General features: G+C 36.0%; 8 protein-coding genes across 8 annotated transcripts in view; all 8 read left to right on the forward strand.

Annotated features, from left to right (window-relative positions):
• Positions 1-1,826: 1,826 nt before the first annotated feature.
• LOC134691646 (histone H1-delta-like) lies at positions 1,827-2,411 on the forward strand. The gene has a single exon (XM_063552205.1). The coding sequence runs from the start codon at positions 1,827-1,829 to the stop codon at positions 2,400-2,402; it is 576 nt and encodes a 191-aa protein (XP_063408275.1). The 3' UTR covers positions 2,403-2,411.
• A 2,941-nt stretch (positions 2,412-5,352) lies between these two features.
• On the forward strand, positions 5,353-5,937 carry LOC134691644 (histone H1-delta-like). The gene has a single exon (XM_063552203.1). The coding sequence runs from the start codon at positions 5,353-5,355 to the stop codon at positions 5,926-5,928; it is 576 nt and encodes a 191-aa protein (XP_063408273.1). The 3' UTR covers positions 5,929-5,937.
• A 2,941-nt stretch (positions 5,938-8,878) lies between these two features.
• On the forward strand, positions 8,879-9,463 carry LOC134691637 (histone H1-delta-like). Its single transcript, XM_063552197.1, has one exon. The coding sequence runs from the start codon at positions 8,879-8,881 to the stop codon at positions 9,452-9,454; it is 576 nt and encodes a 191-aa protein (XP_063408267.1). The 3' UTR covers positions 9,455-9,463.
• A 2,941-nt stretch (positions 9,464-12,404) lies between these two features.
• LOC134691641 (histone H1-delta-like) lies at positions 12,405-12,989 on the forward strand. The gene has a single exon (XM_063552201.1). It carries the CDS (start codon positions 12,405-12,407, stop codon positions 12,978-12,980), a length of 576 nt encoding a protein of 191 aa, XP_063408271.1. The 3' UTR covers positions 12,981-12,989.
• A 2,941-nt stretch (positions 12,990-15,930) lies between these two features.
• On the forward strand, positions 15,931-16,515 carry LOC134691639 (histone H1-delta-like). The gene has a single exon (XM_063552199.1). The coding sequence runs from the start codon at positions 15,931-15,933 to the stop codon at positions 16,504-16,506; it is 576 nt and encodes a 191-aa protein (XP_063408269.1). The 3' UTR covers positions 16,507-16,515.
• A 2,941-nt stretch (positions 16,516-19,456) lies between these two features.
• Positions 19,457-20,041, forward strand: LOC134691645 (histone H1-delta-like). The gene has a single exon (XM_063552204.1). It carries the CDS (start codon positions 19,457-19,459, stop codon positions 20,030-20,032), a length of 576 nt encoding a protein of 191 aa, XP_063408274.1. The 3' UTR covers positions 20,033-20,041.
• A 2,941-nt stretch (positions 20,042-22,982) lies between these two features.
• On the forward strand, positions 22,983-23,567 carry LOC134691640 (histone H1-delta-like). The gene has a single exon (XM_063552200.1). The coding sequence runs from the start codon at positions 22,983-22,985 to the stop codon at positions 23,556-23,558; it is 576 nt and encodes a 191-aa protein (XP_063408270.1). The 3' UTR covers positions 23,559-23,567.
• A 2,938-nt stretch (positions 23,568-26,505) lies between these two features.
• Positions 26,506-27,077, forward strand: part of LOC134690279 (histone H1-delta-like) — an 851-nt gene continuing 279 nt past the window's right edge. Inside the window, exon 1 of the mRNA XM_063550256.1 lies at positions 26,506-26,850. Coding sequence (XP_063406326.1) covers positions 26,506-26,850 — 345 coding nt within the window. The remainder of the gene's footprint in view (positions 26,851-27,077) is intronic.

Genomic DNA, 27,077 nt, shown 5'->3' on the forward strand with positions numbered 1-27,077 from the left:
CTACTGTGATGAACAAAAACAAGGATGGATGGACGGACAGTGGTACAAAAGTAAGAAAAAGTTATTTCTCTGATAACAGGTATCGCGTGAATTGTAGGTTCACGGTATAGGTTTTTTTCTCTCATTTTTGAAGATCATCTATACAGTTGTCTATAATTGCTTACATCCACTTCATTTGAACTATGGTGGATAGTTGTCTCATTGGCAATCATACCACATCTCCTTCCTTATTTTCATATTGAAATGACAGCACCTTAACGACACACACAAACATAGCCTACTAGTATATACGTACATGGGAGACTGAGAAAATCTGTGCTTATTGGAAAATGATAAAAAAAAAAAAAATCTTTAAGGTATGCTATGACTAAGCTTAAAATATAAGGTAGATAGGGAGTAGGAAGCACACATATTCTTTTTTTTATTTGGCCTTAATGAAGAAGAAAACCACACACACAGCATATTACATCTTGTACTAACATCCATTAAACGCTATGCTAATATGTCTTCAAAAGAGAACCCTATTATATATCCCCCCTTTTTTCTCCGGATTTTGTTTTTTGGAAAAAGGGGGAGGGGCTGGCGGTTTAGTTCAATACAGTGGGAAAATGTTTTGCCCAAAGTCCAATGGTTCACACTGATGTGTTTTTGTCCTTCCGTCTCTTTTTAATCGTCCGTGTCACGGGATGCTGCTTCACCCGTTACCGGTTCTGGGTTCACTTGCATAGCTTATATAGGTATAATGCATATGTATAGCTAGAGTCTTCACTGTGACACACATTCCCCTTTTTGAGGGGAAATAAATGAACTTTTGTAATTGTCCATTAAGATACAAATGATATGTACCACTTTCGAATTATAAAACTACAAAAATCTTCGTGTTTTGTTTTTGTTTTTGTTTGTATCGAAACTTTCAGGCGGCCAGGCCACTTTGAGCTCTGATCATCGGTTATTGATAATAAAATTAATTAAATATATTTTGTTGAAAAATATGGTATATTCTATAAGACATATTCGAGTTTTTGACTTGAAAGTGCGCAAATTGTACATGAAAATGGAAATAAAAGCGAATGTGCATCATACAGAACAGTTGTTCAGTGCCTGAGATCCACTGAAAACAAAGTCGCTCTCTGAAAAGTTCCCAACGCTAAATTAAATAAAAAGATGTTTCAAATTCGTATTCTAGATATTGGGTTTGTTCATTCGAATCTTGAATGTTTGCGAAATTTCGCTCGGGTTGAATAAAAATGTTATTTGAAGTTTTAGTAAAAATCTGCAATTAAACAATGGCGCGTGAACTTTTTGTGTGTTTCCCTCTAGCTGGAAACAAACTTATTACGAGGAGGAACATGCTTCCAGTGAATAAAAACGGAAAGAAACCTAGAGAGAAATGATTTTTCTTCCGCTGTACAATTTTACGACGATAGAATATTTGTGTAATGAGAAAAACTCGTAAATTTTCTGTCAACATACCTGCGAAGACAATTCAGTCGGTTCTACTTTAACTATTAATATCTTTTTACTGTGTACATCGAAAAATACACAGTTTATCTAACATGCAAGATTAATGACTGTTGAGCAATTTGGTATGCTATATGTGAATGTTTTTGATAGAATTATACTATAAATTATCATAAAAGTCTTCGAAGAAGCACATAATCATTTTACCGAGATCGCGTAATGGATTTTACAAGTTATTTTTAAGGGTGTCTTCGTCGAGGTCCGCGTTCGTCTGTTATAAATAAACGAGGCCTGGAATGGCGTTATTTTCAAATCGTTATTCGTAGTATAAACTTCGTAAAGGATAATATTTTGAATCATTCAAAATGGCAGACGCAACAGCAGCACCAGCAGTAGCACCAGCTAAATCACCAAAGAAAAAGGCAGCAGCCAAGCCAAAGAAGCCTTCCGCACATCCTAAATACAGCGAGATGATTGGAAAAGCCATCGCCGCTTTGAAAGAACGTGGAGGTTCCTCAAGGCAAGCAATTCTGAAGTACATCATGGCCAACTTCAACGTCGGAAAAGATGCCAAGTCAGTAAATGCTCATTTAAAACTTGCACTCAGAGCCGGAGTTAAGAACAACAGTTTGAAGCAGTCCAAGGGAACTGGAGCATCCGGCTCTTTCAGAATTGGAGAGGCTAAAGTGGTTAAAAAGAAGCCAGCAAAGGCAAAAAAAGCAGCCAAACCTAAGGCCGCCAAGCCTAAGAAGGCAAAGACCACACCCAAGAAAAAGAAGCCAGCAGCAAAGAAACCAGCTGGAGAGAAAAAGGCGGCCAAACCAAAAGCAAAAAAACCAGCAGCAAAGAAAGCAGCCAAGCCAAAGAAGCCAGCAGCCAAGTCACCAGCCAAAAAGAAGGCAGCCAAACCAAAAGCCAAGAAGACACCAAAGAAGAAGTAAACTGTTCCAGACTTCAGTCTGCAGAGGCTATTCAGCCACCAAAAGCCCTTTTAAGGGCTACCCAATTTATTCAAAAAGAATCTACAATTGTTGTACATTAGTTATCAAACTAAATCTAGCTGAGCCCTACTTTCTCTGAACTTTGCACTGGTCTCTGAAATATTTTTTTGGTCAAATTATTTCCATTGTTTGTTTTATTTCACTCCTTATGACTATACTATTTCTAACACCTAAATATGCAGCTGTTGTTTTGGATATTTTTTGTGTAGTTAGGCACCATTAAAGTTATATCAGTGTATTTTCACGCACTTGTTAGAACTGAATAAAACTTTTTCTAATCAGTTTTCGTTAGAATGACAATCTACGAAAATAGGAAGTCATGCTAGGGTTTTATTGTGCTCTTTTTTTAGGGGGAAGGGGGTCAAAATCACACAGCTAACCTTCAACCGAAAAATCATTTTTGTCATTATATGAGTTTTTCCATTTCTCTCTTCTTCTTCGTGTTCAACTTGACTGACATTTTTAGTTGGACTTTTTCTACACGTATGCAAAGTCAAAGGTTGGCTCACTATTTCATATCAACTAGTCAATGGGGAGGTAACTCTGAAATTAAACTCAGTACTTTTTTTCAGTACTATATAAATAAACTGTTAAAATGTACACAATACAAAAGATGTATAACGTATCGTCAAAATCAGATTAGTAGCAAATGAATGCAGTGACGTTTGTCTGTTATATATTTATTTTTTTATTTATTATTTGTCAAAATTACTACAATAATATTGTGTATTAAAATTTAGAAGGAAACTCTAAAGTACGGAGGTTTTTGTTCAACATTTAACAGTTCTGCAATTATTTTGTCATTTTATTACCTGCGATTTATTATGCAAATTTCACTATTCTCTACCTTTCGAATTTCACCTTTGTTTTACTCGTGTATAAAATAAATGCACCTACTTGTTTCTATGTTTCTTTCAAATGGTTGTCCTGTGATTTTTCTCTTCTTTTTTCTCTCTGTTATTTAGTGTGTGACGACTTGACTGTATCTTTGCTATGTCTTTTTAATCTGTCGACAGCACGCGAGGTGAATCAACCCGAAACAATACAGTGACGTCACATGTGACTACTGTGATGAACAAAAACAAGGATGGATGGACGGACAGTGGTACAAAAGTAAGAAAAAGTTATTTCTCTGATAACAGGTATCGCGTGAATTGTAGGTTCACGGTATAGGTTTTTTTCTCTCATTTTTGAAGATCATCTATACAGTTGTCTATAATTGCTTACATCCACTTCATTTGAACTATGGTGGATAGTTGTCTCATTGGCAATCATACCACATCTCCTTCCTTATTTTCATATTGAAATGACAGCACCTTAACGACACACACAAACATAGCCTACTAGTATATACGTACATGGGAGACTGAGAAAATCTGTGCTTATTGGAAAATGATAAAAAAAAAAAAAATCTTTAAGGTATGCTATGACTAAGCTTAAAATATAAGGTAGATAGGGAGTAGGAAGCACACATATTCTTTTTTTTATTTGGCCTTAATGAAGAAGAAAACCACACACACAGCATATTACATCTTGTACTAACATCCATTAAACGCTATGCTAATATGTCTTCAAAAGAGAACCCTATTATATATCCCCCCTTTTTTCTCCGGATTTTGTTTTTTTGGAAAAAGGGGGAGGGGCTGGCGGTTTAGTTCAATACAGTGGGAAAATGTTTTGCCCAAAGTCCAATGGTTCACACTGATGTGTTTTTGTCCTTCCGTCTCTTTTTAATCGTCCGTGTCACGGGATGCTGCTTCACCCGTTACCGGTTCTGGGTTCACTTGCATAGCTTATATAGGTATAATGCATATGTATAGCTAGAGTCTTCACTGTGACACACATTCCCCTTTTTGAGGGGAAATAAATGAACTTTTGTAATTGTCCATTAAGATACAAATGATATGTACCACTTTCGAATTATAAAACTACAAAAATCTTCGTGTTTTGTTTTTGTTTTTGTTTGTATCGAAACTTTCAGGCGGCCAGGCCACTTTGAGCTCTGATCATCGGTTATTGATAATAAAATTAATTAAATATATTTTGTTGAAAAATATGGTATATTCTATAAGACATATTCGAGTTTTTGACTTGAAAGTGCGCAAATTGTACATGAAAATGGAAATAAAAGCGAATGTGCATCATACAGAACAGTTGTTCAGTGCCTGAGATCCACTGAAAACAAAGTCGCTCTCTGAAAAGTTCCCAACGCTAAATTAAATAAAAAGATGTTTCAAATTCGTATTCTAGATATTGGGTTTGTTCATTCGAATCTTGAATGTTTGCGAAATTTCGCTCGGGTTGAATAAAAATGTTATTTGAAGTTTTAGTAAAAATCTGCAATTAAACAATGGCGCGTGAACTTTTTGTGTGTTTCCCTCTAGCTGGAAACAAACTTATTACGAGGAGGAACATGCTTCCAGTGAATAAAAACGGAAAGAAACCTAGAGAGAAATGATTTTTCTTCCGCTGTACAATTTTACGACGATAGAATATTTGTGTAATGAGAAAAACTCGTAAATTTTCTGTCAACATACCTGCGAAGACAATTCAGTCGGTTCTACTTTAACTATTAATATCTTTTTACTGTGTACATCGAAAAATACACAGTTTATCTAACATGCAAGATTAATGACTGTTGAGCAATTTGGTATGCTATATGTGAATGTTTTTGATAGAATTATACTATAAATTATCATAAAAGTCTTCGAAGAAGCACATAATCATTTTACCGAGATCGCGTAATGGATTTTACAAGTTATTTTTAAGGGTGTCTTCGTCGAGGTCCGCGTTCGTCTGTTATAAATAAACGAGGCCTGGAATGGCGTTATTTTCAAATCGTTATTCGTAGTATAAACTTCGTAAAGGATAATATTTTGAATCATTCAAAATGGCAGACGCAACAGCAGCACCAGCAGTAGCACCAGCTAAATCACCAAAGAAAAAGGCAGCAGCCAAGCCAAAGAAGCCTTCCGCACATCCTAAATACAGCGAGATGATTGGAAAAGCCATCGCCGCTTTGAAAGAACGTGGAGGTTCCTCAAGGCAAGCAATTCTGAAGTACATCATGGCCAACTTCAACGTCGGAAAAGATGCCAAGTCAGTAAATGCTCATTTAAAACTTGCACTCAGAGCCGGAGTTAAGAACAACAGTTTGAAGCAGTCCAAGGGAACTGGAGCATCCGGCTCTTTCAGAATTGGAGAGGCTAAAGTGGTTAAAAAGAAGCCAGCAAAGGCAAAAAAAGCAGCCAAACCTAAGGCCGCCAAGCCTAAGAAGGCAAAGACCACACCCAAGAAAAAGAAGCCAGCAGCAAAGAAACCAGCTGGAGAGAAAAAGGCGGCCAAACCAAAAGCAAAAAAACCAGCAGCAAAGAAAGCAGCCAAGCCAAAGAAGCCAGCAGCCAAGTCACCAGCCAAAAAGAAGGCAGCCAAACCAAAAGCCAAGAAGACACCAAAGAAGAAGTAAACTGTTCCAGACTTCAGTCTGCAGAGGCTATTCAGCCACCAAAAGCCCTTTTAAGGGCTACCCAATTTATTCAAAAAGAATCTACAATTGTTGTACATTAGTTATCAAACTAAATCTAGCTGAGCCCTACTTTCTCTGAACTTTGCACTGGTCTCTGAAATATTTTTTTGGTCAAATTATTTCCATTGTTTGTTTTATTTCACTCCTTATGACTATACTATTTCTAACACCTAAATATGCAGCTGTTGTTTTGGATATTTTTTGTGTAGTTAGGCACCATTAAAGTTATATCAGTGTATTTTCACGCACTTGTTAGAACTGAATAAAACTTTTTCTAATCAGTTTTCGTTAGAATGACAATCTACGAAAATAGGAAGTCATGCTAGGGTTTTATTGTGCTCTTTTTTTAGGGGGAAGGGGGTCAAAATCACACAGCTAACCTTCAACCGAAAAATCATTTTTGTCATTATATGAGTTTTTCCATTTCTCTCTTCTTCTTCGTGTTCAACTTGACTGACATTTTTAGTTGGACTTTTTCTACACGTATGCAAAGTCAAAGGTTGGCTCACTATTTCATATCAACTAGTCAATGGGGAGGTAACTCTGAAATTAAACTCAGTACTTTTTTTCAGTACTATATAAATAAACTGTTAAAATGTACACAATACAAAAGATGTATAACGTATCGTCAAAATCAGATTAGTAGCAAATGAATGCAGTGACGTTTGTCTGTTATATATTTATTTTTTTATTTATTATTTGTCAAAATTACTACAATAATATTGTGTATTAAAATTTAGAAGGAAACTCTAAAGTACGGAGGTTTTTGTTCAACATTTAACAGTTCTGCAATTATTTTGTCATTTTATTACCTGCGATTTATTATGCAAATTTCACTATTCTCTACCTTTCGAATTTCACCTTTGTTTTACTCGTGTATAAAATAAATGCACCTACTTGTTTCTATGTTTCTTTCAAATGGTTGTCCTGTGATTTTTCTCTTCTTTTTTCTCTCTGTTATTTAGTGTGTGACGACTTGACTGTATCTTTGCTATGTCTTTTTAATCTGTCGACAGCACGCGAGGTGAATCAACCCGAAACAATACAGTGACGTCACATGTGACTACTGTGATGAACAAAAACAAGGATGGATGGACGGACAGTGGTACAAAAGTAAGAAAAAGTTATTTCTCTGATAACAGGTATCGCGTGAATTGTAGGTTCACGGTATAGGTTTTTTTCTCTCATTTTTGAAGATCATCTATACAGTTGTCTATAATTGCTTACATCCACTTCATTTGAACTATGGTGGATAGTTGTCTCATTGGCAATCATACCACATCTCCTTCCTTATTTTCATATTGAAATGACAGCACCTTAACGACACACACAAACATAGCCTACTAGTATATACGTACATGGGAGACTGAGAAAATCTGTGCTTATTGGAAAATGATAAAAAAAAAAAAAATCTTTAAGGTATGCTATGACTAAGCTTAAAATATAAGGTAGATAGGGAGTAGGAAGCACACATATTCTTTTTTTTATTTGGCCTTAATGAAGAAGAAAACCACACACACAGCATATTACATCTTGTACTAACATCCATTAAACGCTATGCTAATATGTCTTCAAAAGAGAACCCTATTATATATCCCCCCTTTTTTCTCCGGATTTTGTTTTTTTGGAAAAAGGGGGAGGGGCTGGCGGTTTAGTTCAATACAGTGGGAAAATGTTTTGCCCAAAGTCCAATGGTTCACACTGATGTGTTTTTGTCCTTCCGTCTCTTTTTAATCGTCCGTGTCACGGGATGCTGCTTCACCCGTTACCGGTTCTGGGTTCACTTGCATAGCTTATATAGGTATAATGCATATGTATAGCTAGAGTCTTCACTGTGACACACATTCCCCTTTTTGAGGGGAAATAAATGAACTTTTGTAATTGTCCATTAAGATACAAATGATATGTACCACTTTCGAATTATAAAACTACAAAAATCTTCGTGTTTTGTTTTTGTTTTTGTTTGTATCGAAACTTTCAGGCGGCCAGGCCACTTTGAGCTCTGATCATCGGTTATTGATAATAAAATTAATTAAATATATTTTGTTGAAAAATATGGTATATTCTATAAGACATATTCGAGTTTTTGACTTGAAAGTGCGCAAATTGTACATGAAAATGGAAATAAAAGCGAATGTGCATCATACAGAACAGTTGTTCAGTGCCTGAGATCCACTGAAAACAAAGTCGCTCTCTGAAAAGTTCCCAACGCTAAATTAAATAAAAAGATGTTTCAAATTCGTATTCTAGATATTGGGTTTGTTCATTCGAATCTTGAATGTTTGCGAAATTTCGCTCGGGTTGAATAAAAATGTTATTTGAAGTTTTAGTAAAAATCTGCAATTAAACAATGGCGCGTGAACTTTTTGTGTGTTTCCCTCTAGCTGGAAACAAACTTATTACGAGGAGGAACATGCTTCCAGTGAATAAAAACGGAAAGAAACCTAGAGAGAAATGATTTTTCTTCCGCTGTACAATTTTACGACGATAGAATATTTGTGTAATGAGAAAAACTCGTAAATTTTCTGTCAACATACCTGCGAAGACAATTCAGTCGGTTCTACTTTAACTATTAATATCTTTTTACTGTGTACATCGAAAAATACACAGTTTATCTAACATGCAAGATTAATGACTGTTGAGCAATTTGGTATGCTATATGTGAATGTTTTTGATAGAATTATACTATAAATTATCATAAAAGTCTTCGAAGAAGCACATAATCATTTTACCGAGATCGCGTAATGGATTTTACAAGTTATTTTTAAGGGTGTCTTCGTCGAGGTCCGCGTTCGTCTGTTATAAATAAACGAGGCCTGGAATGGCGTTATTTTCAAATCGTTATTCGTAGTATAAACTTCGTAAAGGATAATATTTTGAATCATTCAAAATGGCAGACGCAACAGCAGCACCAGCAGTAGCACCAGCTAAATCACCAAAGAAAAAGGCAGCAGCCAAGCCAAAGAAGCCTTCCGCACATCCTAAATACAGCGAGATGATTGGAAAAGCCATCGCCGCTTTGAAAGAACGTGGAGGTTCCTCAAGGCAAGCAATTCTGAAGTACATCATGGCCAACTTCAACGTCGGAAAAGATGCCAAGTCAGTAAATGCTCATTTAAAACTTGCACTCAGAGCCGGAGTTAAGAACAACAGTTTGAAGCAGTCCAAGGGAACTGGAGCATCCGGCTCTTTCAGAATTGGAGAGGCTAAAGTGGTTAAAAAGAAGCCAGCAAAGGCAAAAAAAGCAGCCAAACCTAAGGCCGCCAAGCCTAAGAAGGCAAAGACCACACCCAAGAAAAAGAAGCCAGCAGCAAAGAAACCAGCTGGAGAGAAAAAGGCGGCCAAACCAAAAGCAAAAAAACCAGCAGCAAAGAAAGCAGCCAAGCCAAAGAAGCCAGCAGCCAAGTCACCAGCCAAAAAGAAGGCAGCCAAACCAAAAGCCAAGAAGACACCAAAGAAGAAGTAAACTGTTCCAGACTTCAGTCTGCAGAGGCTATTCAGCCACCAAAAGCCCTTTTAAGGGCTACCCAATTTATTCAAAAAGAATCTACAATTGTTGTACATTAGTTATCAAACTAAATCTAGCTGAGCCCTACTTTCTCTGAACTTTGCACTGGTCTCTGAAATATTTTTTTGGTCAAATTATTTCCATTGTTTGTTTTATTTCACTCCTTATGACTATACTATTTCTAACACCTAAATATGCAGCTGTTGTTTTGGATATTTTTTGTGTAGTTAGGCACCATTAAAGTTATATCAGTGTATTTTCACGCACTTGTTAGAACTGAATAAAACTTTTTCTAATCAGTTTTCGTTAGAATGACAATCTACGAAAATAGGAAGTCATGCTAGGGTTTTATTGTGCTCTTTTTTTAGGGGGAAGGGGGTCAAAATCACACAGCTAACCTTCAACCGAAAAATCATTTTTGTCATTATATGAGTTTTTCCATTTCTCTCTTCTTCTTCGTGTTCAACTTGACTGACATTTTTAGTTGGACTTTTTCTACACGTATGCAAAGTCAAAGGTTGGCTCACTATTTCATATCAACTAGTCAATGGGGAGGTAACTCTGAAATTAAACTCAGTACTTTTTTTCAGTACTATATAAATAAACTGTTAAAATGTACACAATACAAAAGATGTATAACGTATCGTCAAAATCAGATTAGTAGCAAATGAATGCAGTGACGTTTGTCTGTTATATATTTATTTTTTTATTTATTATTTGTCAAAATTACTACAATAATATTGTGTATTAAAATTTAGAAGGAAACTCTAAAGTACGGAGGTTTTTGTTCAACATTTAACAGTTCTGCAATTATTTTGTCATTTTATTACCTGCGATTTATTATGCAAATTTCACTATTCTCTACCTTTCGAATTTCACCTTTGTTTTACTCGTGTATAAAATAAATGCACCTACTTGTTTCTATGTTTCTTTCAAATGGTTGTCCTGTGATTTTTCTCTTCTTTTTTCTCTCTGTTATTTAGTGTGTGACGACTTGACTGTATCTTTGCTATGTCTTTTTAATCTGTCGACAGCACGCGAGGTGAATCAACCCGAAACAATACAGTGACGTCACATGTGACTACTGTGATGAACAAAAACAAGGATGGATGGACGGACAGTGGTACAAAAGTAAGAAAAAGTTATTTCTCTGATAACAGGTATCGCGTGAATTGTAGGTTCACGGTATAGGTTTTTTTCTCTCATTTTTGAAGATCATCTATACAGTTGTCTATAATTGCTTACATCCACTTCATTTGAACTATGGTGGATAGTTGTCTCATTGGCAATCATACCACATCTCCTTCCTTATTTTCATATTGAAATGACAGCACCTTAACGACACACACAAACATAGCCTACTAGTATATACGTACATGGGAGACTGAGAAAATCTGTGCTTATTGGAAAATGATAAAAAAAAAAAAAATCTTTAAGGTATGCTATGACTAAGCTTAAAATATAAGGTAGATAGGGAGTAGGAAGCACACATATTCTTTTTTTTATTTGGCCTTAATGAAGAAGAAAACCACACACACAGCATATTACATCTTGTACTAACATCCATTAAACGCTATGCTAATATGTCTTCAAAAGAGAACCCTATTATATATCCCCCCTTTTTTCTCCGGATTTTGTTTTTTTGGAAAAAGGGGGAGGGGCTGGCGGTTTAGTTCAATACAGTGGGAAAATGTTTTGCCCAAAGTCCAATGGTTCACACTGATGTGTTTTTGTCCTTCCGTCTCTTTTTAATCGTCCGTGTCACGGGATGCTGCTTCACCCGTTACCGGTTCTGGGTTCACTTGCATAGCTTATATAGGTATAATGCATATGTATAGCTAGAGTCTTCACTGTGACACACATTCCCCTTTTTGAGGGGAAATAAATGAACTTTTGTAATTGTCCATTAAGATACAAATGATATGTACCACTTTCGAATTATAAAACTACAAAAATCTTCGTGTTTTGTTTTTGTTTTTGTTTGTATCGAAACTTTCAGGCGGCCAGGCCACTTTGAGCTCTGATCATCGGTTATTGATAATAAAATTAATTAAATATATTTTGTTGAAAAATATGGTATATTCTATAAGACATATTCGAGTTTTTGACTTGAAAGTGCGCAAATTGTACATGAAAATGGAAATAAAAGCGAATGTGCATCATACAGAACAGTTGTTCAGTGCCTGAGATCCACTGAAAACAAAGTCGCTCTCTGAAAAGTTCCCAACGCTAAATTAAATAAAAAGATGTTTCAAATTCGTATTCTAGATATTGGGTTTGTTCATTCGAATCTTGAATGTTTGCGAAATTTCGCTCGGGTTGAATAAAAATGTTATTTGAAGTTTTAGTAAAAATCTGCAATTAAACAATGGCGCGTGAACTTTTTGTGTGTTTCCCTCTAGCTGGAAACAAACTTATTACGAGGAGGAACATGCTTCCAGTGAATAAAAACGGAAAGAAACCTAGAGAGAAATGATTTTTCTTCCGCTGTACAATTTTACGACGATAGAATATTTGTGTAATGAGAAAAACTCGTAAATTTTCTGTCAACATACCTGCGAAGACAATTCAGTCGGTTCTACTTTAACTATTAATATCTTTTTACTGTGTACATCGAAAAATACACAGTTTATCTAACATGCAAGATTAATGACTGTTGAGCAATTTGGTATGCTATATGTGAATGTTTTTGATAGAATTATACTATAAATTATCATAAAAGTCTTCGAAGAAGCACATAATCATTTTACCGAGATCGCGTAATGGATTTTACAAGTTATTTTTAAGGGTGTCTTCGTCGAGGTCCGCGTTCGTCTGTTATAAATAAACGAGGCCTGGAATGGCGTTATTTTCAAATCGTTATTCGTAGTATAAACTTCGTAAAGGATAATATTTTGAATCATTCAAAATGGCAGACGCAACAGCAGCACCAGCAGTAGCACCAGCTAAATCACCAAAGAAAAAGGCAGCAGCCAAGCCAAAGAAGCCTTCCGCACATCCTAAATACAGCGAGATGATTGGAAAAGCCATCGCCGCTTTGAAAGAACGTGGAGGTTCCTCAAGGCAAGCAATTCTGAAGTACATCATGGCCAACTTCAACGTCGGAAAAGATGCCAAGTCAGTAAATGCTCATTTAAAACTTGCACTCAGAGCCGGAGTTAAGAACAACAGTTTGAAGCAGTCCAAGGGAACTGGAGCATCCGGCTCTTTCAGAATTGGAGAGGCTAAAGTGGTTAAAAAGAAGCCAGCAAAGGCAAAAAAAGCAGCCAAACCTAAGGCCGCCAAGCCTAAGAAGGCAAAGACCACACCCAAGAAAAAGAAGCCAGCAGCAAAGAAACCAGCTGGAGAGAAAAAGGCGGCCAAACCAAAAGCAAAAAAACCAGCAGCAAAGAAAGCAGCCAAGCCAAAGAAGCCAGCAGCCAAGTCACCAGCCAAAAAGAAGGCAGCCAAACCAAAAGCCAAGAAGACACCAAAGAAGAAGTAAACTGTTCCAGACTTCAGTCTGCAGAGGCTATTCAGCCACCAAAAGCCCTTTTAAGGGCTACCCAATTTATTCAAAAAGAATCTACAATTGTTGTACATTAGTTATCAAACTAAATCTAGCTGAGCCCTACTTTCTCTGAACTTTGCACTGGTCTCTGAAATATTTTTTTGGTCAAATTATTTCCATTGTTTGTTTTATTTCACTCCTTATGACTATACTATTTCTAACACCTAAATATGCAGCTGTTGTTTTGGATATTTTTTGTGTAGTTAGGCACCATTAAAGTTATATCAGTGTATTTTCACGCACTTGTTAGAACTGAATAAAACTTTTTCTAATCAGTTTTCGTTAGAATGACAATCTACGAAAATAGGAAGTCATGCTAGGGTTTTATTGTGCTCTTTTTTTAGGGGGAAGGGGGTCAAAATCACACAGCTAACCTTCAACCGAAAAATCATTTTTGTCATTATATGAGTTTTTCCATTTCTCTCTTCTTCTTCGTGTTCAACTTGACTGACATTTTTAGTTGGACTTTTTCTACACGTATGCAAAGTCAAAGGTTGGCTCACTATTTCATATCAACTAGTCAATGGGGAGGTAACTCTGAAATTAAACTCAGTACTTTTTTTCAGTACTATATAAATAAACTGTTAAAATGTACACAATACAAAAGATGTATAACGTATCGTCAAAATCAGATTAGTAGCAAATGAATGCAGTGACGTTTGTCTGTTATATATTTATTTTTTTATTTATTATTTGTCAAAATTACTACAATAATATTGTGTGTTAAAATTTAGAAGGAAACTCTAAAGTACGGAGGTTTTTGTTCAACATTTAACAGTTCTGCAATTATTTTGTCATTTTATTACCTGCGATTTATTATGCAAATTTCACTATTCTCTACCTTTCGAATTTCACCTTTGTTTTACTCGTGTATAAAATAAATGCACCTACTTGTTTCTATGTTTCTTTCAAATGGTTGTCCTGTGATTTTTCTCTTCTTTTTTCTCTCTGTTATTTAGTGTGTGACGACTTGACTGTATCTTTGCTATGTCTTTTTAATCTGTCGACAGCACGCGAGGTGAATCAACCCGAAACAATACAGTGACGTCACATGTGACTACTGTGATGAACAAAAACAAGGATGGATGGACGGACAGTGGTACAAAAGTAAGAAAAAGTTATTTCTCTGATAACAGGTATCGCGTGAATTGTAGGTTCACGGTATAGGTTTTTTTCTCTCATTTTTGAAGATCATCTATACAGTTGTCTATAATTGCTTACATCCACTTCATTTGAACTATGGTGGATAGTTGTCTCATTGGCAATCATACCACATCTCCTTCCTTATTTTCATATTGAAATGACAGCACCTTAACGACACACACAAACATAGCCTACTAGTATATACGTACATGGGAGACTGAGAAAATCTGTGCTTATTGGAAAATGATAAAAAAAAAAAAAATCTTTAAGGTATGCTATGACTAAGCTTAAAATATAAGGTAGATAGGGAGTAGGAAGCACACATATTCTTTTTTTTATTTGGCCTTAATGAAGAAGAAAACCACACACACAGCATATTACATCTTGTACTAACATCCATTAAACGCTATGCTAATATGTCTTCAAAAGAGAACCCTATTATATATCCCCCCTTTTTTCTCCGGATTTTGTTTTTTTGGAAAAAGGGGGAGGGGCTGGCGGTTTAGTTCAATACAGTGGGAAAATGTTTTGCCCAAAGTCCAATGGTTCACACTGATGTGTTTTTGTCCTTCCGTCTCTTTTTAATCGTCCGTGTCACGGGATGCTGCTTCACCCGTTACCGGTTCTGGGTTCACTTGCATAGCTTATATAGGTATAATGCATATGTATAGCTAGAGTCTTCACTGTGACACACATTCCCCTTTTTGAGGGGAAATAAATGAACTTTTGTAATTGTCCATTAAGATACAAATGATATGTACCACTTTCGAATTATAAAACTACAAAAATCTTCGTGTTTTGTTTTTGTTTTTGTTTGTATCGAAACTTTCAGGCGGCCAGGCCACTTTGAGCTCTGATCATCGGTTATTGATAATAAAATTAATTAAATATATTTTGTTGAAAAATATGGTATATTCTATAAGACATATTCGAGTTTTTGACTTGAAAGTGCGCAAATTGTACATGAAAATGGAAATAAAAGCGAATGTGCATCATACAGAACAGTTGTTCAGTGCCTGAGATCCACTGAAAACAAAGTCGCTCTCTGAAAAGTTCCCAACGCTAAATTAAATAAAAAGATGTTTCAAATTCGTATTCTAGATATTGGGTTTGTTCATTCGAATCTTGAATGTTTGCGAAATTTCGCTCGGGTTGAATAAAAATGTTATTTGAAGTTTTAGTAAAAATCTGCAATTAAACAATGGCGCGTGAACTTTTTGTGTGTTTCCCTCTAGCTGGAAACAAACTTATTACGAGGAGGAACATGCTTCCAGTGAATAAAAACGGAAAGAAACCTAGAGAGAAATGATTTTTCTTCCGCTGTACAATTTTACGACGATAGAATATTTGTGTAATGAGAAAAACTCGTAAATTTTCTGTCAACATACCTGCGAAGACAATTCAGTCGGTTCTACTTTAACTATTAATATCTTTTTACTGTGTACATCGAAAAATACACAGTTTATCTAACATGCAAGATTAATGACTGTTGAGCAATTTGGTATGCTATATGTGAATGTTTTTGATAGAATTATACTATAAATTATCATAAAAGTCTTCGAAGAAGCACATAATCATTTTACCGAGATCGCGTAATGGATTTTACAAGTTATTTTTAAGGGTGTCTTCGTCGAGGTCCGCGTTCGTCTGTTATAAATAAACGAGGCCTGGAATGGCGTTATTTTCAAATCGTTATTCGTAGTATAAACTTCGTAAAGGATAATATTTTGAATCATTCAAAATGGCAGACGCAACAGCAGCACCAGCAGTAGCACCAGCTAAATCACCAAAGAAAAAGGCAGCAGCCAAGCCAAAGAAGCCTTCCGCACATCCTAAATACAGCGAGATGATTGGAAAAGCCATCGCCGCTTTGAAAGAACGTGGAGGTTCCTCAAGGCAAGCAATTCTGAAGTACATCATGGCCAACTTCAACGTCGGAAAAGATGCCAAGTCAGTAAATGCTCATTTAAAACTTGCACTCAGAGCCGGAGTTAAGAACAACAGTTTGAAGCAGTCCAAGGGAACTGGAGCATCCGGCTCTTTCAGAATTGGAGAGGCTAAAGTGGTTAAAAAGAAGCCAGCAAAGGCAAAAAAAGCAGCCAAACCTAAGGCCGCCAAGCCTAAGAAGGCAAAGACCACACCCAAGAAAAAGAAGCCAGCAGCAAAGAAACCAGCTGGAGAGAAAAAGGCGGCCAAACCAAAAGCAAAAAAACCAGCAGCAAAGAAAGCAGCCAAGCCAAAGAAGCCAGCAGCCAAGTCACCAGCCAAAAAGAAGGCAGCCAAACCAAAAGCCAAGAAGACACCAAAGAAGAAGTAAACTGTTCCAGACTTCAGTCTGCAGAGGCTATTCAGCCACCAAAAGCCCTTTTAAGGGCTACCCAATTTATTCAAAAAGAATCTACAATTGTTGTACATTAGTTATCAAACTAAATCTAGCTGAGCCCTACTTTCTCTGAACTTTGCACTGGTCTCTGAAATATTTTTTTGGTCAAATTATTTCCATTGTTTGTTTTATTTCACTCCTTATGACTATACTATTTCTAACACCTAAATATGCAGCTGTTGTTTTGGATATTTTTTGTGTAGTTAGGCACCATTAAAGTTATATCAGTGTATTTTCACGCACTTGTTAGAACTGAATAAAACTTTTTCTAATCAGTTTTCGTTAGAATGACAATCTACGAAAATAGGAAGTCATGCTAGGGTTTTATTGTGCTCTTTTTTTAGGGGGAAGGGGGTCAAAATCACACAGCTAACCTTCAACCGAAAAATCATTTTTGTCATTATATGAGTTTTTCCATTTCTCTCTTCTTCTTCGTGTTCAACTTGACTGACATTTTTAGTTGGACTTTTTCTACACGTATGCAAAGTCAAAGGTTGGCTCACTATTTCATATCAACTAGTCAATGGGGAGGTAACTCTGAAATTAAACTCAGTACTTTTTTTCAGTACTATATAAATAAACTGTTAAAATGTACACAATACAAAAGATGTATAACGTATCGTCAAAATCAGATTAGTAGCAAATGAATGCAGTGACGTTTGTCTGTTATATATTTATTTTTTTATTTATTATTTGTCAAAATTACTACAATAATATTGTGTATTAAAATTTAGAAGGAAACTCTAAAGTACGGAGGTTTTTGTTCAACATTTAACAGTTCTGCAATTATTTTGTCATTTTATTACCTGCGATTTATTATGCAAATTTCACTATTCTCTACCTTTCGAATTTCACCTTTGTTTTACTCGTGTATAAAATAAATGCACCTACTTGTTTCTATGTTTCTTTCAAATGGTTGTCCTGTGATTTTTCTCTTCTTTTTTCTCTCTGTTATTTAGTGTGTGACGACTTGACTGTATCTTTGCTATGTCTTTTTAATCTGTCGACAGCACGCGAGGTGAATCAACCCGAAACAATACAGTGACGTCACATGTGACTACTGTGATGAACAAAAACAAGGATGGATGGACGGACAGTGGTACAAAAGTAAGAAAAAGTTATTTCTCTGATAACAGGTATCGCGTGAATTGTAGGTTCACGGTATAGGTTTTTTTCTCTCATTTTTGAAGATCATCTATACAGTTGTCTATAATTGCTTACATCCACTTCATTTGAACTATGGTGGATAGTTGTCTCATTGGCAATCATACCACATCTCCTTCCTTATTTTCATATTGAAATGACAGCACCTTAACGACACACACAAACATAGCCTACTAGTATATACGTACATGGGAGACTGAGAAAATCTGTGCTTATTGGAAAATGATAAAAAAAAAAAAAATCTTTAAGGTATGCTATGACTAAGCTTAAAATATAAGGTAGATAGGGAGTAGGAAGCACACATATTCTTTTTTTTATTTGGCCTTAATGAAGAAGAAAACCACACACACAGCATATTACATCTTGTACTAACATCCATTAAACGCTATGCTAATATGTCTTCAAAAGAGAACCCTATTATATATCCCCCCTTTTTTCTCCGGATTTTGTTTTTTTGGAAAAAGGGGGAGGGGCTGGCGGTTTAGTTCAATACAGTGGGAAAATGTTTTGCCCAAAGTCCAATGGTTCACACTGATGTGTTTTTGTCCTTCCGTCTCTTTTTAATCGTCCGTGTCACGGGATGCTGCTTCACCCGTTACCGGTTCTGGGTTCACTTGCATAGCTTATATAGGTATAATGCATATGTATAGCTAGAGTCTTCACTGTGACACACATTCCCCTTTTTGAGGGGAAATAAATGAACTTTTGTAATTGTCCATTAAGATACAAATGATATGTACCACTTTCGAATTATAAAACTACAAAAATCTTCGTGTTTTGTTTTTGTTTTTGTTTGTATCGAAACTTTCAGGCGGCCAGGCCACTTTGAGCTCTGATCATCGGTTATTGATAATAAAATTAATTAAATATATTTTGTTGAAAAATATGGTATATTCTATAAGACATATTCGAGTTTTTGACTTGAAAGTGCGCAAATTGTACATGAAAATGGAAATAAAAGCGAATGTGCATCATACAGAACAGTTGTTCAGTGCCTGAGATCCACTGAAAACAAAGTCGCTCTCTGAAAAGTTCCCAACGCTAAATTAAATAAAAAGATGTTTCAAATTCGTATTCTAGATATTGGGTTTGTTCATTCGAATCTTGAATGTTTGCGAAATTTCGCTCGGGTTGAATAAAAATGTTATTTGAAGTTTTAGTAAAAATCTGCAATTAAACAATGGCGCGTGAACTTTTTGTGTGTTTCCCTCTAGCTGGAAACAAACTTATTACGAGGAGGAACATGCTTCCAGTGAATAAAAACGGAAAGAAACCTAGAGAGAAATGATTTTTCTTCCGCTGTACAATTTTACGACGATAGAATATTTGTGTAATGAGAAAAACTCGTAAATTTTCTGTCAACATACCTGCGAAGACAATTCAGTCGGTTCTACTTTAACTATTAATATCTTTTTACTGTGTACATCGAAAAATACACAGTTTATCTAACATGCAAGATTAATGACTGTTGAGCAATTTGGTATGCTATATGTGAATGTTTTTGATAGAATTATACTATAAATTATCATAAAAGTCTTCGAAGAAGCACATAATCATTTTACCGAGATCGCGTAATGGATTTTACAAGTTATTTTTAAGGGTGTCTTCGTCGAGGTCCGCGTTCGTCTGTTATAAATAAACGAGGCCTGGAATGGCGTTATTTTCAAATCGTTATTCGTAGTATAAACTTCGTAAAGGATAATATTTTGAATCATTCAAAATGGCAGACGCAACAGCAGCACCAGCAGTAGCACCAGCTAAATCACCAAAGAAAAAGGCAGCAGCCAAGCCAAAGAAGCCTTCCGCACATCCTAAATACAGCGAGATGATTGGAAAAGCCATCGCCGCTTTGAAAGAACGTGGAGGTTCCTCAAGGCAAGCAATTCTGAAGTACATCATGGCCAACTTCAACGTCGGAAAAGATGCCAAGTCAGTAAATGCTCATTTAAAACTTGCACTCAGAGCCGGAGTTAAGAACAACAGTTTGAAGCAGTCCAAGGGAACTGGAGCATCCGGCTCTTTCAGAATTGGAGAGGCTAAAGTGGTTAAAAAGAAGCCAGCAAAGGCAAAAAAAGCAGCCAAACCTAAGGCCGCCAAGCCTAAGAAGGCAAAGACCACACCCAAGAAAAAGAAGCCAGCAGCAAAGAAACCAGCTGGAGAGAAAAAGGCGGCCAAACCAAAAGCAAAAAAACCAGCAGCAAAGAAAGCAGCCAAGCCAAAGAAGCCAGCAGCCAAGTCACCAGCCAAAAAGAAGGCAGCCAAACCAAAAGCCAAGAAGACACCAAAGAAGAAGTAAACTGTTCCAGACTTCAGTCTGCAGAGGCTATTCAGCCACCAAAAGCCCTTTTAAGGGCTACCCAATTTATTCAAAAAGAATCTACAATTGTTGTACATTAGTTATCAAACTAAATCTAGCTGAGCCCTACTTTCTCTGAACTTTGCACTGGTCTCTGAAATATTTTTTTGGTCAAATTATTTCCATTGTTTGTTTTATTTCACTCCTTATGACTATACTATTTCTAACACCTAAATATGCAGCTGTTGTTTTGGATATTTTTTGTGTAGTTAGGCACCATTAAAGTTATATCAGTGTATTTTCACGCACTTGTTAGAACTGAATAAAACTTTTTCTAATCAGTTTTCGTTAGAATGACAATCTACGAAAATAGGAAGTCATGCTAGGGTTTTATTGTGCTCTTTTTTTAGGGGGAAGGGGGTCAAAATCACACAGCTAACCTTCAACCGAAAAATCATTTTTGTCATTATATGAGTTTTTCCATTTCTCTCTTCTTCTTCGTGTTCAACTTGACTGACATTTTTAGTTGGACTTTTTCTACACGTATGCAAAGTCAAAGGTTGGCTCACTATTTCATATCAACTAGTCAATGGGGAGGTAACTCTGAAATTAAACTCAGTACTTTTTTTCAGTACTATATAAATAAACTGTTAAAATGTACACAATACAAAAGATGTATAACGTATCGTCAAAATCAGATTAGTAGCAAATGAATGCAGTGACGTTTGTCTGTTATATATTTATTTTTTTATTTATTATTTGTCAAAATTACTACAATAATATTGTGTATTAAAATTTAGAAGGAAACTCTAAAGTACGGAGGTTTTTGTTCAACATTTAACAGTTCTGCAATTATTTTGTCATTTTATTACCTGCGATTTATTATGCAAATTTCACTATTCTCTACCTTTCGAATTTCACCTTTGTTTTACTCGTGTATAAAATAAATGCACCTACTTGTTTCTATGTTTCTTTCAAATGGTTGTCCTGTGATTTTTCTCTTCTTTTTTCTCTCTGTTATTTAGTGTGTGACGACTTGACTGTATCTTTGCTATGTCTTTTTAATCTGTCGACAGCACGCGAGGTGAATCAACCCGAAACAATACAGTGACGTCACATGTGACTACTGTGATGAACAAAAACAAGGATGGATGGACGGACAGTGGTACAAAAGTAAGAAAAAGTTATTTCTCTGATAACAGGTATCGCGTGAATTGTAGGTTCACGGTATAGGTTTTTTTCTCTCATTTTTGAAGATCATCTATACAGTTGTCTATAATTGCTTACATCCACTTCATTTGAACTATGGTGGATAGTTGTCTCATTGGCAATCATACCACATCTCCTTCCTTATTTTCATATTGAAATGACAGCACCTTAACGACACACACAAACATAGCCTACTAGTATATACGTACATGGGAGACTGAGAAAATCTGTGCTTATTGGAAAATGATAAAAAAAAAAAAAATCTTTAAGGTATGCTATGACTAAGCTTAAAATATAAGGTAGATAGGGAGTAGGAAGCACACATATTCTTTTTTTTATTTGGCCTTAATGAAGAAGAAAACCACACACACAGCATATTACATCTTGTACTAACATCCATTAAACGCTATGCTAATATGTCTTCAAAAGAGAACCCTATTATATATCCCCCCTTTTTTCTCCGGATTTTGTTTTTTTGGAAAAAGGGGGAGGGGCTGGCGGTTTAGTTCAATACAGTGGGAAAATGTTTTGCCCAAAGTCCAATGGTTCACACTGATGTGTTTTTGTCCTTCCGTCTCTTTTTAATCGTCCGTGTCACGGGATGCTGCTTCACCCGTTACCGGTTCTGGGTTCACTTGCATAGCTTATATAGGTATAATGCATATGTATAGCTAGAGTCTTCACTGTGACACACATTCCCCTTTTTGAGGGGAAATAAATGAACTTTTGTAATTGTCCATTAAGATACAAATGATATGTACCACTTTCGAATTATAAAACTACAAAAATCTTCGTGTTTTGTTTTTGTTTTTGTTTGTATCGAAACTTTCAGGCGGCCAGGCCACTTTGAGCTCTGATCATCGGTTATTGATAATAAAATTAATTAAATATATTTTGTTGAAAAATATGGTATATTCTATAAGACATATTCGAGTTTTTGACTTGAAAGTGCGCAAATTGTACATGAAAATGGAAATAAAAGCGAATGTGCATCATACAGAACAGTTGTTCAGTGCCTGAGATCCACTGAAAACAAAGTCGCTCTCTGAAAAGTTCCCAACGCTAAATTAAATAAAAAGATGTTTCAAATTCGTATTCTAGATATTGGGTTTGTTCATTCGAATCTTGAATGTTTGCGAAATTTCGCTCGGGTTGAATAAAAATGTTATTTGAAGTTTTAGTAAAAATCTGCAATTAAACAATGGCGCGTGAACTTTTTGTGTGTTTCCCTCTAGCTGGAAACAAACTTATTACGAGGAGGAACATGCTTCCAGTGAATAAAAACGGAAAGAAACCTAGAGAGAAATGATTTTTCTTCCGCTGTACAATTTTACGACGATAGAATATTTGTGTAATGAGAAAAACTCGTAAATTTTCTGTCAACATACCTGCGAAGACAATTCAGTCGGTTCTACTTTAACTATTAATATCTTTTTACTGTGTACATCGAAAAATACACAGTTTATCTAACATGCAAGATTAATGACTGTTGAGCAATTTGGTATGCTATATGTGAATGTTTTTGATAGAATTATACTATAAATTATCATAAAAGTCTTCGAAGAAGCACATAATCATTTTACCGAGATCGCGTAATGGATTTTACAAGTTATTTTTAAGGGTGTCTTCGTCGAGGTCCGCGTTCGTCTGTTATAAATAAACGAGGCCTGGAATGGCGTTATTTTCAAATCGTTATTCGTAGTATAAACTTCGTAAAGGATAATATTTTGAATCATTCAAAATGGCAGACGCAACAGCAGCACCAGCAGTAGCACCAGCTAAATCACCAAAGAAAAAGGCAGCAGCCAAGCCAAAGAAGCCTTCCGCACATCCTAAATACAGCGAGATGATTGGAAAAGCCATCGCCGCTTTGAAAGAACGTGGAGGTTCCTCAAGGCAAGCAATTCTGAAGTACATCATGGCCAACTTCAACGTCGGAAAAGATGCCAAGTCAGTAAATGCTCATTTAAAACTTGCACTCAGAGCCGGAGTTAAGAACAACAGTTTGAAGCAGTCCAAGGGAACTGGAGCATCCGGCTCTTTCAGAATTGGAGAGGCTAAAGTGGTTAAAAAGAAGCCAGCAAAGGCAAAAAAAGCAGCCAAACCTAAGGCCGCCAAGCCTAAGAAGGCAAAGACCACACCCAAGAAAAAGAAGCCAGCAGCAAAGAAACCAGCTGGAGAGAAAAAGGCGGCCAAACCAAAAGCAAAAAAACCAGCAGCAAAGAAAGCAGCCAAGCCAAAGAAGCCAGCAGCCAAGTCACCAGCCAAAAAGAAGGCAGCCAAACCAAAAGCCAAGAAGACACCAAAGAAGAAGTAAACTGTTCCAGACTTCAGTCTGCAGAGGCTATTCAGCCACCAAAAGCCCTTTTAAGGGCTACCCAATTTATTCAAAAAGAATCTACAATTGTTGTACATTAGTTATCAAACTAAATCTAGCTGAGCCCTACTTTCTCTGAACTTTGCACTGGTCTCTGAAATATTTTTTTGGTCAAATTATTTCCATTGTTTGTTTTATTTCACTCCTTATGACTATACTATTTCTAACACCTAAATATGCAGCTGTTGTTTTGGATATTTTTTGTGTAGTTAGGCACCATTAAAGTTATATCAGTGTATTTTCACGCACTTGTTAGAACTGAATAAAACTTTTTCTAATCAGTTTTCGTTAGAATGACAATCTACGAATAGGAAGTCATGCTAGGGTTTTATTGTGCTCTTTTTTTAGGGGGAAGGGGGTCAAAATCACACAGCTAACCTTCAACCGAAAAATCATTTTTGTCATTATATGAGTTTTTCCATTTCTCTCTTCTTCTTCGTGTTCAACTTGACTGACATTTTTAGTTGGACTTTTTCTACACGTATGCAAAGTCAAAGGTTGGCTCACTATTTCATATCAACTAGTCAATGGGGAGGTAACTCTGAAATTAAACTCAGTACTTTTTTTCAGTACTATATAAATAAACTGTTAAAATGTACACAATACAAAAGATGTATAACGTATCGTCAAAATCAGATTAGTAGCAAATGAATGCAGTGACGTTTGTCTGTTATATATTTATTTTTTTATTTATTATTTGTCAAAATTACTACAATAATATTGTGTATTAAAATTTAGAAGGAAACTCTAAAGTACGGAGGTTTTTGTTCAACATTTAACAGTTCTGCAATTATTTTGTCATTTTATTACCTGCGATTTATTATGCAAATTTCACTATTCTCTACCTTTCGAATTTCACCTTTGTTTTACTCGTGTATAAAATAAATGCACCTACTTGTTTCTATGTTTCTTTCAAATGGTTGTCCTGTGATTTTTCTCTTCTTTTTTCTCTCTGTTATTTAGTGTGTGACGACTTGACTGTATCTTTGCTATGTCTTTTTAATCTGTCGACAGCACGCGAGGTGAATCAACCCGAAACAATACAGTGACGTCACATGTGACTACTGTGATGAACAAAAACAAGGATGGATGGACGGACAGTGGTACAAAAGTAAGAAAAAGTTATTTCTCTGATAACAGGTATCGCGTGAATTGTAGGTTCACGGTATAGGTTTTTTTCTCTCATTTTTGAAGATCATCTATACAGTTGTCTATAATTGCTTACATCCACTTCATTTGAACTATGGTGGATAGTTGTCTCATTGGCAATCATACCACATCTCCTTCCTTATTTTCATATTGAAATGACAGCACCTTAACGACACACACAAACATAGCCTACTAGTATATACGTACATGGGAGACTGAGAAAATCTGTGCTTATTGGAAAATGATAAAAAAAAAAAAAATCTTTAAGGTATGCTATGACTAAGCTTAAAATATAAGGTAGATAGGGAGTAGGAAGCACACATATTCTTTTTTTTATTTGGCCTTAATGAAGAAGAAAACCACACACACAGCATATTACATCTTGTACTAACATCCATTAAACGCTATGCTAATATGTCTTCAAAAGAGAACCCTATTATATATCCCCCCTTTTTTCTCCGGATTTTGTTTTTTTGGAAAAAGGGGGAGGGGCTGGCGGTTTAGTTCAATACAGTGGGAAAATGTTTTGCCCAAAGTCCAATGGTTCACACTGATGTGTTTTTGTCCTTCCGTCTCTTTTTAATCGTCCGTGTCACGGGATGCTGCTTCACCCGTTACCGGTTCTGGGTTCACTTGCATAGCTTATATAGGTATAATGCATATGTATAGCTAGAGTCTTCACTGTGACACACATTCCCCTTTTTGAGGGGAAATAAATGAACTTTTGTAATTGTCCATTAAGATACAAATGATATGTACCACTTTCGAATTATAAAACTACAAAAATCTTCGTGTTTTGTTTTTGTTTTTGTTTGTATCGAAACTTTCAGGCGGCCAGGCCACTTTGAGCTCTGATCATCGGTTATTGATAATAAATTAATTAAATATATTTTGTTGAAAAATATGGTATATTCTATAAGACATATTCGAGTTTTTGACTTGAAAGTGCGCAAATTGTACATGAAAATGGAAATAAAAGCGAATGTGCATCATACAGAACAGTTGTTCAGTGCCTGAGATCCACTGAAAACAAAGTCGCTCTCTGAAAAGTTCCCAACGCTAAATTAAATAAAAAGATGTTTCAAATTCGTATTCTAGATATTGGGTTTGTTCATTCGAATCTTGAATGTTTGCGAAATTTCGCTCGGGTTGAATAAAAATGTTATTTGAAGTTTTAGTAAAAATCTGCAATTAAACAATGGCGCGTGAACTTTTTGTGTGTTTCCCTCTAGCTGGAAACAAACTTATTACGAGGAGGAACATGCTTCCAGTGAATAAAAACGGAAAGAAACCTAGAGAGAAATGATTTTTCTTCCGCTGTACAATTTTACGACGATAGAATATTTGTGTAATGAGAAAAACTCGTAAATTTTCTGTCAACATACCTGCGAAGACAATTCAGTCGGTTCTACTTTAACTATTAATATCTTTTTACTGTGTACATCGAAAAATACACAGTTTATCTAACATGCAAGATTAATGACTGTTGAGCAATTTGGTATGCTATATGTGAATGTTTTTGATAGAATTATACTATAAATTATCATAAAAGTCTTCGAAGAAGCACATAATCATTTTACCGAGATCGCGTAATGGATTTTACAAGTTATTTTTAAGGGTGTCTTCGTCGAGGTCCGCGTTCGTCTGTTATAAATAAACGAGGCCTGGAATGGCGTTATTTTCAAATCGTTATTCGTAGTATAAACTTCGTAAAGGATAATATTTTGAATCATTCAAAATGGCAGACGCAACAGCAGCACCAGCAGTAGCACCAGCTAAATCACCAAAGAAAAAGGCAGCAGCCAAGCCAAAGAAGCCTTCCGCACATCCTAAATACAGCGAGATGATTGGAAAAGCCATCGCCGCTTTGAAAGAACGTGGAGGTTCCTCAAGGCAAGCAATTCTGAAGTACATCATGGCCAACTTCAACGTCGGAAAAGATGCCAAGTCAGTAAATGCTCATTTAAAACTTGCACTCAGAGCCGGAGTTAAGAACAACAGTTTGAAGCAGTCCAAGGGAACTGGAGCATCCGGCTCTTTCAGAATTGGAGAGGCTAAAGTGGTTAAAAAGAAGCCAGCAAAGGCAAAAAAGCAGCCAAACCTAAGGCCGCCAAGCCTAAGAAGGCAAAGACCACACCCAAGAAAAAGAAGCCAGCAGCAAAGAAACCAGCTGGAGAGAAAAAGGCGGCCAAACCAAAAGCAAAAAAACCAGCAGCAAAGAAAGCAGCCAAGCCAAAGAAGCCAGCAGCCAAGTCACCAGCCAAAAAGAAGGCAGCCAAACCAAAAGCCAAGAAGACACCAAAGAAGAAG

This window comes from Mytilus trossulus, chromosome 11, assembly GCF_036588685.1.
Source record: "Mytilus trossulus isolate FHL-02 chromosome 11, PNRI_Mtr1.1.1.hap1, whole genome shotgun sequence".
NCBI classification, from domain to species: Eukaryota; Metazoa; Mollusca; class Bivalvia; order Mytilida; family Mytilidae; genus Mytilus; species Mytilus trossulus.

What these genes read in the sequence shown, in the direction of transcription:
- LOC134691646 (XM_063552205.1), top strand. Translation starts at nt 1,827, where the DNA reads ATGGCAGACGCAACAGCAGCACCAGCAGTAGCACCAGCTAAATCACCA.
- LOC134691644 (XM_063552203.1), top strand. Translation starts at nt 5,353, where the DNA reads ATGGCAGACGCAACAGCAGCACCAGCAGTAGCACCAGCTAAATCACCA.
- LOC134691637 (XM_063552197.1), top strand. Translation starts at nt 8,879, where the DNA reads ATGGCAGACGCAACAGCAGCACCAGCAGTAGCACCAGCTAAATCACCA.
- LOC134691641 (XM_063552201.1), top strand. Translation starts at nt 12,405, where the DNA reads ATGGCAGACGCAACAGCAGCACCAGCAGTAGCACCAGCTAAATCACCA.
- LOC134691639 (XM_063552199.1), top strand. Translation starts at nt 15,931, where the DNA reads ATGGCAGACGCAACAGCAGCACCAGCAGTAGCACCAGCTAAATCACCA.
- LOC134691645 (XM_063552204.1), top strand. Translation starts at nt 19,457, where the DNA reads ATGGCAGACGCAACAGCAGCACCAGCAGTAGCACCAGCTAAATCACCA.
- LOC134691640 (XM_063552200.1), top strand. Translation starts at nt 22,983, where the DNA reads ATGGCAGACGCAACAGCAGCACCAGCAGTAGCACCAGCTAAATCACCA.